General features: G+C 44.9%; 1 protein-coding gene across 1 annotated transcript; it reads right to left on the bottom strand.

The window, feature by feature from the left end:
• Positions 1-7,235: 7,235 nt before the first annotated feature.
• LOC109766149 (disease resistance protein Pik-2) lies at positions 7,236-11,401 on the bottom strand. Its single transcript, XM_020324951.4, has 2 exons — positions 10,334-11,401; positions 7,236-9,502 (listed from the first exon to the last, which is right to left on the bottom strand). Exons 1-2 carry the CDS (start codon positions 11,200-11,202, stop codon positions 7,495-7,497), a joined length of 2,877 nt encoding a protein of 958 aa, XP_020180540.1. The 5' UTR covers positions 11,203-11,401; the 3' UTR covers positions 7,236-7,494.
• Between the last annotated feature and the right edge of the window lie 3,731 nt (positions 11,402-15,132).

Below are 15,132 nucleotides of genomic sequence, written 5' to 3'. Positions count from 1 at the left end.
GTGGGAGCAATTAGCTAGAGTAGCTCCATGCAGAGCATTGTTGACATAGAAATTTGCAAAATACAGACGGATCTGAATATGGCAGACCCGTTGACTAAACTTCTATCACAAGCAAAACATGATCACACCTTAGTACCTTTTGGGTGTTAATCACATGGCGATGTGAACTAAGATTACTGACTCTAGTAAACCCTTTGAGTGTTGGTCACATGGCGATGTGAACTATGGGTGTTAATCACATGGTGATGTGAACTATTGGTGTTAAATTACATGGCGGTGTGAACTAGATTATTGACTCTAGTGCAAGTGGGAGACTGAAGGAAATATGCCCTAGAGGCAATAATAAAGTTGTTATTTATATTTTCTTATATCATGATAAATGTTTATTATTCATGCTAGAATTATATTAACCGGAAACTTAGTGCATGTGTGAATACATAGACAAACAGAGTGTCACTAGTATGCCTCTACTTGACTAGCTCGTTGAATCAAAGATGGTTAAGTTTCCTAGCCATAGACATGAGTTGTTATTTGATTAACGGGATCACATCATTAGAGAATGATGTGATTGACTTGACCCATTACGTTAGCTTAGCACTTGATCGTTTAGTATGTTGCTATTGCTTTCTTCATGACTTATACATGTTCCTATGACCATGAGATTATGCAACTCCCAAATACCGGAGGAACACTTTGTGTGCTATCAAACGTCACAACGTAACTGGGTGATTATAAAGATGCTCTACAGGTGTCTCCGATGGTGTTTGTTGAGTTGGCATAGATCGAGACTAGGATTTGTCACTCCAATTGTCTGAGAGGTATCTCTGGGCCCTCTCGGTAATGCACATCACTATAAGCCTTGCAAGCAATGTGACTAATGAGTTAGTTACGGGATGATGCATTGCGGAACGAGTAAAGAGAATTGCCGGTAACGAGATTGAACTAGGTATTGAGATACCGACGATCGAATCTCGGGCAAGTAACATACCGATGACAAGGGGAACAACGTATGTTGTTATGCGGTTTGACTGATAAAGATCTTCGTAGAATATGTGGGAGCCAATACGAGCATCCAGGTTCCGCTATTGGTTATTGACCGGAGATGTGTCTCGGTCATGTCTACATAGTTCTCGAACCCGTAGGGTTCGCACGCTTAACGTTCGATGACGATTTGTATTATGAGTTATGTGATTTGATGACCGAAGTTTGTTCAGAGTCCCGAATGAGATCGGAGACATGACGAGGAGTCTCGAAATGGTCGAGAGGTAAAGATCGATATATTAGAAGGCTATATTCGGACATCGGAAAGGTTCTGAGTTATCCGGGTATTTTCGGAGTACCAGGGGAGTTACGGGAATACGGGAGTACATATGGACCTTAGTAGGCTATAGGGGAAAAAGAGGAGAAGCCACGAGGGCTGGCCACGCGCCCCCCATGGGCCTAGTCCGAATTGGACTAGGGGAGGGGCTGCGCCCCCTCTTTTCTTCTCCTCCCCCTCTCCTTCCTTCCCCCTCCTAGTAGGAGGAGGATTCCTCCCCCCTTTGGCGCGCCTAGAGAGGTCGGCCGGCCTCCCCTCCCTCTTTTATATACGTGGGGAGGGGGGCACCCTAGGACACACAAGTTGATTGTTCCAAGCCATGTGCGGTGCCCACCTCCACCATATTCCACCTCGGTCATATCGTAGCGGTGCTTAGGCGAAAGCCCTGCGTCGGTAACTTCATCATCACCGTCATCATACAGTCGTGCTGACGAAACTCTCCCTCGGCACTCTGCTGGATCGTGAGTTCGTGGGACGTCATCGAGCTGAACGTGTGCTGAACTCGGAGGTGCCGTGCGTTCGGTACTTGGATCGGTCATATCGTGAAGACGTATGACTTCATCAACCGCGTTGTCATAACGCTTCCGCTTACGGTCTACGAGGGTACATAGACAACACTCTCCCCTCTCGTCGCTATGCATCAGCATGATCTTGCGTGTGCATAGGAATTTTTTTGAAATTACTATGTTCCCCAACACTACCCCTCTAAATGGTGCAGGATCTCTACAGTAAAGAGTAAACCGACAAAGGTTACACCTATATACGTTTGTTTCTCCGTTCTTGAGCCATATTCATTTAAATGGGTTGATGATCCACACAGAAATGATCCCATGTGCACTAAAACCTATGATACACTTAGTAAACATGATTAGTCCCATGCATGTATATAGTCATTAACACCAAAACATACTTAAGGGCAAGATTGCATTTTCAGGAGTGTATTCCGAGACAAAGTACATTGAGTGACCTTAGCTTTTTCTTCTCTTAGGGTTAGTGACTCACATGGCCCTTCAAAATTTATGAGGTTATTCCATTTTGTTTACGTATGCTTTTTTTTGTTAGCAGGCCCATGGAGAAATATCATGAAGCGACCATCAAATCCGGACATTTGTTTTTAAATCATAATTTTTTATCTACAAAAGCCAAGAACAATGCAGATGCACACATGCACGTGCACCAACACCTCACAAACCTATTCACACAACACCTACTAACACGGAGTCTTGGAGTTTCAATATTCGCAAAGTTGCCATAGGCGTATCAATACTACTAGGAAAAACCTTATCAGTGGCACTGGTTTTTGAGCTACCAGTAGCGTGGGTGCCCGCGCTACTGCTACGGCGCTACAGCTATTTTGTAGCAGTAGCGCTTATTTAGGCCAGCGCTACTGGTATGTTCAGATATTAGTAGCGCGCCTCTGGAAAGCGCTACTGGTAAATGAGCGCTGCTGGTAATATTTTGGCACGCGTCACTGCTAAAATTTATGTTTTTTTTTGTATTTTGGCGCTGTACATGTTTAAACAGATATATCTTTTATACAATAACAACTCATCATAAACTAGTCTGTTTAAATAGCATATTCATTACCACTAGTCATCACCACCAAACAATGTTCGTCAATGAGACATCATATAACAAGTTGGTCACTAGTCATAATCACAACTCCTCCTCCTCATCATCAACTCTAACACATTGTAGCACATAATAACACATTCTACCTAGGACCTACTCGTCTCATAGGACCTAGTCTACCCTCTCTTAGTTAAAATATCATAAAACAAGATAGGCATTGACTCTCCATTAAGGAAAATGGACTCTCCATAATGAAGAACGGAGATCATCCTGTCTCCAAGTCTTGGCCTACGCACAATATTGCTTCCAAGTAGCTCTCTACGATGGTCGAAACATTTTTTCCAATCATTTATTATCATGGCTTCCTCGCTTTTAGAAATCCGATATGGACAGGAGTGATGTGGATACTGCGGCTGACCTGGCCGTGGTGGCCGTAAGCTCATAACATGAACCGGACCTCTTGACAACATCAGATGAGGCACACAATCCATCGGGATTTTCTGTTCAAAAACATAGTAATAACTTTGTAGTTAGCAATGTAGTTTAGTTTTAGAAGAATTTATGCAAATGAGGCAGGGATGTCGTAATAGTAGAAAATCTTACCATGCTATCTCCATTGATGTTACCGTAGCACACCGCGTGCACTAGTGGCACATATTGACCATAATTTTGAGGAATTCGATAATAGCTATTGTAATTCTCAAGATCAGTAAATAATGCGATAAGACCATCTTTCTCCTTATAAGTTAATTGTGCTTCATCATTGTAGTAGTAGGTTCTGTCTACCATCTTCCGTACATTTTTCGAAGAATGAAAATAAGCTGTCAATGGAAATAAGTTGTCAACAAAACAATATAAATTACTTAATAAATATGTTTGAGAAACTCACACAGCGGTAGAACTGGAAGCGTATCAACAAGGACCCAAATGGTCATATTCTTTTCGTCGATGTCAGGATCACCAAGATCGAAGGTGAGAAGCATACCCTCATGAAAATCATACGCCTTGGAAAGTGCTTCCCAATTCAGGCAACCAAAATTGGAGGAGTTCACAGAATTGTATAGATTTACAGAAAATCATAACCATGATGGGTCCTTAGTTGAATTATCTTTGTCTCCATGCTTTCATGATCTTCAAAACCCATCTTCTCCATGACATAGCCTCTTGCATGGCATGGGATAAGCTAGTCGAATTGTAAAAGACGGAAATTACACGTTGAAGAAGGAGAGAAGTTGTGCAAAAAATAACAAAAAACACTTGTCGTCGTTGCGTACCGTTTCAACATCGAAGGTCTCTTGGAGCTTGAAGCTGAAGCGCCGACCTTCTACCAGGTGAGGCCTGTCGCACAGACCACGCTCATCTTCGCAGTACTCGCACATAGCGAATTCCCTTTCGTCGTCAGACATTTCCTAATAGGTAATTAATAATCCATCATCGAATACATATATAGTAATTTGTAGCAAAGATCATCATATAACAACTAAAACACCTAAAATTTGTAGTTTGTAGTAGTTTGGAGCAAAGATCACCATCGAACCTAGTTTGTAGCAAAGATCATCATATAATCCATCATCGAATACATATATAGTAGTTTGTAGCACAAACCGCGCTCATCTTTTGCATTCAATAAGCAAATAACTAATAGGTAACTAATAATCCATCATCAAATACATATATAGTAGTTTGTAGCAAAGATCATCATATAATATCACTAATACATCTCGAATAATAGCTCCTCTAGGTTCAGTGGGCCGCGGTGGACATCTAAAGAGAAGGAACCATCATAGGATCATAGCTCCGGTGAGATCCTTGAAGAATCTACTAGGTATTGGAGAACCTGCCATCCGCCAACGCAACCATGTAGCGCTGGACGTGCGCGTCCTCCTCCGTGCACGGTGCTGTACCACCTGCGTGGGGGACTCAAGCCTCTGCACCGATGCAGGCCCACGTGACCGCCACCAAAGACACTCCGGGTCGACGACGTGCTGGCTCCTCACTAAGCTGCGCTCACCAGAAGGTAGCACAACCCAGTACCAGCCCGGCGGAGCCCAGTCCCGGACATGGCCCCTCGGCTCCAGCAGGAATCCTCCGTCGAGTCGACGACGAGGATGCGGGATAGGCATTAGCAACATCGAGAACAAAATGCTTAATTATGAAAACAAAATTAATAAACACTTAGCAAAATTCGGCATGACCTTTGCTAAAAGCAGGACATATCGAGCGCCTGAAATTTGCCAGAACGTAAACGAATCGACATTTCTGGCAAAACATAGGCCACTCGGAAAAATATGACATGTCCAAAATGTGACATGTTCAAAATATGACATGTCCACTGCAAATTTGCATATAACAGGAAAAATTGCTTTAACTAAAAAAAAATTGCTTTAACTAAAAAAATACCTAGAATTCTGTTAACTACACCTAAAACAACTAAAACACCTAAAATTCTGTTAACTACACCTAAAACAACTAAAACACCTAAAATTCTGTTAACTACACCTAAAACAACTAAAACACCTAAAATTCTGTTAAATACACCTAAAACACCTAAATTCTATTAACTACACCTAACTAAAAACCTAGCTAAATTTTTGTCCTAACTTTAAAACCTAGCTAAATTTAAAAACCTAGGGTTCATACGAATTAACTAAGGTTCATACTACCTAATCTGTCCTAGCTAGGGTTCGATCATAACCTACATTATTCTAAGAACCTACATTTTTTCAACTATATAGGATTCAAAATAACTACTCTCTAATAACTATAACTAGGGAGGGAGGGAGGAGGAGGAAGGAGGGCGGAGTACCTCTCGGTGGAGGAAGGGCGGGCGCGGGGGGGGGGGGGGGGGGGGGGGGCGACCTGCGGGGGAGGATGGCCGGTGCGCGGGGGGGGGGGGGGGGCAGGGGAGGAGGGCCGGCGTGGGGAAGGGCGGCCGACGGGGGAAGAGGGCCCGCGCGGGGGTGGGCGGCCGGAGTAGGACGCAGGGGCGGCAGCCGGATCGGGGGATTGAGGGATTCTGTGAGTGTGAGCGTGTGAGTGTGAGTGAGTGAGAGGGGAGGGGCGCGCGGGCCGGCACGGAGGAAGCAGAGGTGGGCTTAGCGGCAGCGCGGCGGAGGAGGCCCAGCGCTATAGCTAAAGCTGCAACAGGGGGCCGAGAGCGTGGCCCATCAACAGCAGCGCTGGCCTGGAAATCCCGCGCTACTGCTAACGTGCGCGTACAACGCTGGTGTTGTCCGACGCTACTGGTAAATAGCAGTAGCGGGGGGTCTTTAACCAACGCTACTGCTAAATGTCTACTTATAAGCATTTTCCTAGTAGTGCAAGGAATGCCTACAAGTTTGAGCTTTGGTGGACAAATTTTCGTGTTTATTAGGGATTTTTGTTGTGCATGTCTTTGTATTTTTTTTACCGATTCAGCAAATATAGATCGCTGGTTAAAACAATGCACTGATGTTCTTACACATTGTGTTCTTACACAAGGGACAACTGCTGTGAAAGTAAAAAGTCATAAAAGGGACAACGCAAATAGAGTACAAGGCCAGGCAGGCCTGGCCCATTAATCTGTCCAACCTAGCCCATACAAGGAAGCAGAGTGTGTGCAGAGGTTGGTATGGGGAGCCGGAGGAGATCACCGCCGCCGCCGCCGTGTATACACAGTCGCCGGTGGTCGTGAGCTCTCCTTCCTCTTCCCTTGAGGTATGTACGCTCTATTAACGTTTATCCCCTCCTCTCCAAACAGTACCATGGACTGGATGCCCTCCTATCACGCAAGAGCCTTTAGAACTAGAGACCCGAATAAGTGCTACGAGCCCTTGGCGCACCTCCTCAGCTAGGGTCTAGGTGAATGACTGTTTTTTTTTTGCTAATAGATTGACTGTTGTTGATCTTAAGCCCAATTGATGAACCCTAGTTTTTTCCATGTTAATTTTGGTGATTCTCACCTAATGCACATTCCAGTGTGATGGAAATCTCTGCTTTGTGTGGGTATGCTTTTTACGTTTGATCCAACGAGATTGTACGTCTGTCTTTTTAAGTAATTATCGATGATGGTAGTGCTCATCAGCACCAGTAAAGTCTGCTAAAATTCCGTCTTATCAATGTCTTGCTGATCTGTTGTATCACTAGGGTGTTATTTTTGTCTACTGCAGTTTACTGTATAGATTGTGCCTACAGGTCATCTCATTCAGAAACCTTACATGCACTATTTCACCTGACTAATGCATTGCCTTGATAGAGGAAATAACTAGTTAAACATTAAGAGGAACAACAGTTTGCCGGGCTAATGCATACCATAAATAATAATCACTGTTTATTTACTCGAATGTATACTATGGCACGCAAAACCTGCTACAAATTACTCCATCTTTATTAGAGTGCTTTAACAACACAGCAAAAGTCTATCATGCTGGACAAGAAACGCAACAGCACATTCAGAAACAACGATAGGGATAACCGGATAATTCACCACCAAACACCATAACTAGTGTAACAGTTTTGATGAAAACGTGCAGCAGCAGCAGCAGCAGCTTGACAAAGATAACAAAAACGAACAAACAAGCCTGACAAGACCAACTCACGTGCACAAAGAACAGAGGAGAGAGTGATCAACCGTATCTCACTACAACTGTGAATGGAAACAGATTGGACCTGCCGCGTCTATCACTCTCAGCTTTTAGCTCATTGGCTGCATCGATCAAAGAAATGTTATTACCGTAGCCGCTGAGGCGCACCTGTTTAAGGTTCGTCAAGTGTTGGATGCCAACAATGCTCTTATGCCAACCTCCGAAGTCCAATTCAAGTATCTCGAGCTTTGTCATGGAGTCTTCCTCAAAACTGAAAACTTTGGGAGTTTTAGCAGCATTTATCACTCTCATATTCTTGAGCATACGAAACTTGTGGGCGCTCCGTGCAACCAGATCTTCATCAATGTAAAAATGCACCTGAAACAAGATGCTATTCAGGATGGGAGCCTTACAAAGGACCTCAAATGGTTGGTCGCCTACAAGTTCTGCGCATGAAATGGTGAACTCGGTGAGAAAGGCGAGTGAACCGACCCAGTCTGGAATCCGAGAAATATATCCAGCAAACCTAAGGTACCGCAGAAGCTGTGGTGGCGTGTCGAGGTCCATGAGATAGTCCATGTCATTTCTATAGACATCATTCAACTCTCCCACATCGAGCCACCGAAGGGATGATGTCTTACTTAGTGAGCATTTAAACTCTCGTCTAATATCACTATCCTGCTCGGACCTTCTATCGAGATAGACAAATATCCGTTCCAATTGTTGTAGATCACCGATCTCTATGGCAACCTCAACATTTCTAATGATTGCTCTACTCACCTCACGCAATGCCTTCATTTTTGAGATCCCTTTAGGCAATGTCCGTAGGGCAGTCCAATTTTTCCTATTGGAGAACATCAGCCTCTCAAGTTTTGTAAGCTTTATCACACTGTTTGGAAGCGTCTCGAGGAGAGTATCATCGACATCAAGTGTTTGCAAATGCTCTAGGTCGCAGATTTCTGGAGGCATGACACTGACATCTGTACCTCTCAAGCTCAAGAACTTAAGAAGGTACATCTTGCAAATGTACCTCAAATGCTTGTTGTTTAGGTCCTTGCAGTCTTCCAGATCAAGTACCCTCAGCAGTTTGAACTTTCCTAGTTGATCGAGCAGCAAGTTGTCTCCTTCGGAATGAAATGTGGTCAATGACCGTACGTGCTTCGTGTTCATCCCCTCGATAACATTCACCATTCCACTCCCCATTGTGCCTTTCTCTGTTGGGGAGTAATTTCTCCCCTGCTTTGCATCATGGATGGAGAGGCGGCGAACGATATCATATGACATTCCTTCATACTGAATGCCTACCAAGCTAACGAAGTTAGCCTCTATTGATTTAGATACCATGACCTCAAGCATCATGTCGTGCACCCGACACAAATCCACTCTATTATAGTAGGTGACTATACAGCCGGCTTGGTCAATCATACTCCTATTCACTAGCTCATTGAAGTAGGCCTCTGCAGTCTCCATCAAAGTAAGCCCCCGCTTCTCAGGTATCAATCCTTCAGCAATCCATCTTCTCAAGAGCCTGTCTTTGCTGATCTGATAATCCTCTGGGAAAATGCTAACATACATCATGCAACGCTTGAGGTCATGAGGCAGATAGTTGAAGCTAAGTGTGATGATATTCCTCATCCCCACAAGGGCTGGGTTGGTCTCCATCTGTGAACCAATTGATCTACAAAGTGTTTCCCTCATATGGCTGCTCTCTGGAGAGGAATAGCTTGCTAAAAGGCTTCCAATGCTAACAATAGCTAATGGCAGTCCATTGCATTTTTTCAAAATATTGTTCATTGAAGCTTTCAGCTCCTCTGGGCAAGAGGTACTCTTGGGGCCAAAAGCTCTCCTCACAAACAACTTCTTAGAGTCTTCCAAACTGAGTCGTTGGATACTGTAGTATTTACATACACTACCTCCACTGCATTCTTTCCCCACACTATCTATCCGAGTGGTCACAATGATTCTGCTGCCGTATGTGGTTTTTGGCATTTTGGAGCGTATTGTAGCCCACGCTGCTATTGTCCATACATCGTCGATCACAATGAGGTACCTGGTTTCATCATAGATATTCCAAGTTACACGCAATAAAGCTAGCACTATAAGCAATTATAGGTTCCATTTGTGGTATAATACTCTATTGACGTTAATTTATACGGACTCATTAGTGTTGAGAATTTTCTCTGAAACTGAACCATGTGTTAGTCAGCACTGATGGTTATAAGACAGGTTTTCCCTGCCAGCAAAGATGCGTTTTGGTGTAACAACAGCTGAGATAGAAACTCTTCTCAAGGGAATGTTGTGAATGATGTGAGTTACTCCATCCATTTCAAAATATAGCGCATACTAGTGTTTTCCTAAGTCGGCATTTATAAAGTTTGACCAAAATAATAGAAAAAATTATCAATATCCACAATTCATAATCATAAAATTAGATCCATCATGATACATTATCGTATACCATATTTATTTGATATTGCTGATGCTGGAATTGTTCTGTAACTTGGTCAAACCTTGTAAGTTTCAACTTTTGATAAAAATAATATACACACCAAACCGGGTCTTATCTCCTGACCGGTGAGGATGTAGCACTGATGCCAGTGCAAGTGGCCATTTCATTTTGAAATCGTGGGTTTGTTAGTTCTCGCTCAGAATTCACAAACCATCAAAACCCAATTATAATAAAAATCCAGTTTATATCTCAGTCATCCTAATTAGATCAAGAATACAATCAATGGAGTAGATTATTTAGCCTATGTAGAATTTTAGATCAATGTGGTGCTTGTTTGCTTCTTGTTTTCATTAATATAATAATAAATATATGTAGATACATAGATACATATATACATATTATAATTGATATAGTCTCTTTATGTTTGCATACCTCTTGCCTTTGAGCTGTTCCTTGAGCGTGCTGGTCAGTTCCTCCACATCCATTCTGTCAATGTTACCCACGGTATCCTGTTCCTCTTCTTGCATGATGACTTTCTCATTTCTTGACTTGACAGTGGCAATCTGCTCCAGCACGCGTTTCAGCAGCGCACGCAGGTCGTTCCCGCCGTCGAACGCCTGAGACACGGACACTTGGGCTTGGCGATCGAACATGGTCTCCAGCTGCCGGCAAACTTCCATGGCGAGCGTAGTTTTACCGAGCCCTCCAAACCCCACGATGGAAAAAACCTGAAGCTTGCCATCCTTTTCCTTCTCCATCATGGCCACCAGGATCTTAGCCTGCTCCTGGATGCCGACGAACTGATCAGGGTCGTCAGCATCGGCAGGGCGAAGGGCTTGCGCTGACTCCGCCCACACTGCCGGCACATGAGCGAACGGAGCTGAGGGGCGTAGTGCCTGGCAGCTAGAGCTGTAACGAGCATGGCGCTCGCTGATGGTGACAGCTCGGGAGCGCAGGGCCCTGATGTTACCGGCGAGGAGACGCCGTGGAAAAAGGGTCACAAGCAGGCGCTTGGACCGGACGAGAAAGCCGTCGCTCGGGCGGCGCTTGATTCGGAGTAAATAGAGGTCGATGCAGTCGTCTGCATCGTATGCGAGCTCGCGCACCTGCTTCATCCACTCCCGGACGAAGTGGTCCACGGCGCCGTCCTCTGCTTCGGACTGCATGCGGAGGACGGCGTTCATGGTGGCCAGCTCGTCCCTTAGCTCAACGACCTCGCGGCCCACGGCGCGGAGCAGCCAAACCTCGCGGCCCATCAGCTGCCCAACATTGCTCACCAGGGAGTGCGCCGTGCGCTCCATTATTCTTCCTCTCTCTCTTTCCGCTACTGTGTGGATTTAGACCGAGTTTGTGCCGTGCAAATGGCAATGCTCATCCCACTTGCAGCAAAGGTTGGACTTTATATCTGCTAACCAGAGTTATTGGTGTACTCTTTCTTTACTAAAGATATAACTCTCCTCAGTCTGCATCCTCGTTTTACTCGCCGGCCATAAAAATCTCAATTACATACTCTCTCTCCTGACCTATATTAAATATGATTTCAGATACTCCCTCCGTCCGGAAATATTTTCGGCCGGAGGGAGTATATCTTTAGTTAAACATCAAAATTTTAACTCCGGGTGTTGATTAACATATTTAGACTGAAAACATGATCTCTCTCCCCCTCTACCTCCCTCTCTTTACCTACAACTGTGTTGATAAATGTTTCAATAATATTTTAATTTTATTGATTGCTACTATAATCTTATATTGGAGTAAAACTATGACACCCCCCCCCCCCCCCCCCCCCCACACACTCTCATAGAAGGCTGAGCACTCAGGGGAGCTTATCCCCTACGCTGATGTTACTTATTTCTTGAGCATGACCAATTCAAGGTATCGTTTACAACGAATTCAAGGTGTTGCTTAGTTTATAACTTGCGACTTTCTTAAACAATCAATGCGGTCCACTTTAACCACTATGATGGCATATACCCCAAATGACGACGGGCGTGCATATAAAACGGAAGTGTATCAAGACATGTAAATCCATATGAAACGGAAGTGTATCAAATCCTTTAGGTCTGTGCAGTCAAGTCTAATCACATTACTTTCAATTCCATTGTCTACAAAGGTCATAACCTATATAACTATTATATTTTACAAATACTACCTGAGAAAATAGAGAGAGAGAGAGAGAGAGAGAGAGAGAGAGATATGGCCCAGAAATCCTATGTTTGATCAAGTACAATAGGTATCTTAATAATTATGCCCTAGATGTCATAATATACCTAAACATCATCCAACATAATAATTTGGAGTAGTTTTTTTTTGAATTGAGGGGCATGCCCCCGATTTCATTTCATTGCATGAAAGGAAATGCAGCTGTGTAATACGCGTGTAGTTTAAAATTTGGAGTAGTTTACATGGTTACAGTAGTGACTCAGTCTATGGAGTGTAGCGTGACTTCAAATGCAGCTGTGTAATACGCGTGAAGTCGATCAAGCCTCGAAAACTAACAAATCAGTCGACTTGCCGGCAAAAGTGGATCACCGACTAAAATAAAACTACATAGTATTAAAATACTGATATAGTGACATGGACTACTGTATTAGTAAGAAACCAAACTAGAGCATGTACTTCAGTATTAGCATGCATGCATCCGGGCTTAGGGCATCTCCAATAGCTGTGGTTCCTTTTCTTTTCTTTCTTTGAGCAAGTGTGCATACGTTCTAGCAATATATGGCAGGAGAAAAGAAGCTGCCGCTGAAACGTGGCTAATTGGAGGCCAATTATTTTCTTGCCGCACGGCACGGGAAAAGGTATTAGATGAAGAGAAAAAGAGAGTTCGATGTGTTGGTCCACAGTCTGTCGACAGAAAATTAAGGACAGAAAATTGAGGTGCACCATCCTGGCCCCTCGCTGCTTCTCTTCTGGATAGTGTACTCAACGCCACACAATACTGTAAGGTATGCAAGACTGCAAGTAGCTAGCTAGCTTGAGAGAGACAGACCGAATCTGACGTGCCCAACATGTGCACTGAAATGAGACTAGGTGCATCGGTTAGGCAGTGCCTTTCATGTAGTACTTCCTCCTACCCCAGTCGGGCGTTGGCTCCTTGCTGATAACCTCAAGCAAATGGGTCAGACGTTTACGCCAACTTGCATCCTGTCTTGATCCTGCGACGCTTCAACTTGCCAAATTTTGTGCAACTTGACAACACAAGGCTGCTTCCAACTTTTCTTTAGAAAATGAGGCTTTCCAGTCCATGCTTTATAGAAAGCTAACCAATTAGTCCTACCAGGGTAAGCTGGAGGACGCTTTGGTCTGCCTCGAAGCCACAACCATACAAAGAAATAAACCAATGGAAAGAAAGTAAAAGGCGGCAAGAGGTTTCGACAACCCGAGAAGAACATCATCCTACACCGCTTCTTGCCAGCCAGTCCCCAAGCTAATAAAGGATTTGTATTTTAGAGATCAATCACCGTGACCGTTTAGTAGTAGAATTCTTTTGGCGAATACACAAAGAATTGCGCATATTTTCATTAATAGTTGGGAGAGAACAATACGAGGCGCCATAACAAGTGTGGGTAAGAATATAATAGAGGAAAACACCACAACGCTAAACCCGCCCAGCCTGACCTCCAAGGAGACGAGACATATCGCACCTAGAATTCTTTTGGCGAATACACATCCTATGTGCCGAGAGAGTCGGCATGTGGGTTGCAGGACCTGGCTACGCCGAAGGAGGAGACCATGGAGGAAGCATCGACGATTTCGTACATTGCGCCCCAGATGTCGAGGCCTTAGAAGCAGCCCAAACCAAGCATGGCGACAAACATCTTCCATTACAAGACCGAGGACTACACGAGCAACTAAAACAACGCCTTTAAGAAGGGGATGACACTATAATGCTGCCATTGTCCAATCCGATGAACCAGGCCTATTGCTTCCACCGGTGCGTGAAGAGGGGCACGGAGAAAGGCCTTTGTCAGCGTCTCCAAGAAAGGGACGGTAACCGCAGGTGTTTCCACTACCAGCATCGACCTGTGACCGAGCATTTACAAAAATCAACGAATCTGGATCCATGGATGTGGAAGCCAAATTGCCGACCGGAGGGCAGCGGCCCGAGAGAAAGCCCTTAATTCTAGGGTCTGTAGAACTTCAAGTGCACTTCAAGTGCAGGTGTTGTCTCAAGAAAATGAAAATAGCGGAGGCCGGCGGCCAGAGAAAAAACCCTTGGTTCGAGGTTCTTTTTCTATGTCGTAATTGACTGTTGGTGATGTTTATCACTCCAGGTATCCAATAAAGGACCCCCTAAAAAAAGTATCATGTAACAGTTTTTGTTAGAAGCAAGAGTGGGAATTGGTGGAATAGTTCATTATATTACTTGAGCCTCCACTAATAGGAAAATGCTTATACATAGAATTTTAGCAGTAGCGCCTGTTTGAGAGCCCACGCTACTGGTATGTACCAGTAGCGCCGGCCAAAACGGGCGCTACTGCTACTGTATAGCAGCAGCGCTGGTTGGCGCGGGCCGCACTGCTGTTTAGCGGGCCCCCGGGCCAAAAAGGTAGGCCACTTAGCTGTAGCGTGTGATGTGCGCCAGCGCTACAGCTAGTGGGCTTAGCAGGAGCGCTGGCCTATTACTCGCGCTGCTGCTAAGCCCACTCCCTTCCCCGCACGCCGGCCGGCCTGCTCGCGTCCCCGGCCTCATCACTTAGCCACTCACACACTCCACACTCCTCCCTAAATCCCCCGCGCGCCGCCGTCGACCCCCGCACGCCGCCGTCCCCCGCGCCGGCCCTCCTCCCTGCGTCGGCCGCCCTCGCCCGCGCCGGCCCTCCTCCCCGCCGGCCGCCCTCCCCCGCGCTGGCCTCCTCCCCCGCCGGCCGCACCGGCCCCCGCGCCGGCTCTCCTCCCCCGCCGGCCGCCCCCCCGCGCGCGCGGGCCCTCCTCCACCGAGAGGTACATCCTCTTCCCTCCTTCCTCCTCCTCCCTAGTTTCTTTTGAACCCTAGCTAGTTGAAAATTTTAGGTTTTTAATCTTAGTTGTTTAATCTTAGGAAAATGTAGGATGAAACCTAGCTAGTTAATCTTAGGATAATTTAGGTTTTTAATCTTAGTTGTTTAATCTTAGGTGTTTAATCTTAGTTGTTTAATCTTAGGATAATGTAGTATTAATCTTAGGATAATGTAGGTTTTTAATCTTAGTTGTTTAATCTTAGGTGTTTAAGCTTAGTTGTTTAATCT

Source organism: Aegilops tauschii, chromosome 7 (genome assembly GCF_002575655.3).
Source record: "Aegilops tauschii subsp. strangulata cultivar AL8/78 chromosome 7, Aet v6.0, whole genome shotgun sequence".
NCBI classification, from domain to species: domain Eukaryota; kingdom Viridiplantae; phylum Streptophyta; class Magnoliopsida; order Poales; family Poaceae; genus Aegilops; species Aegilops tauschii.
This window is presented reverse-complemented; position numbering and strand designations above follow the sequence as displayed.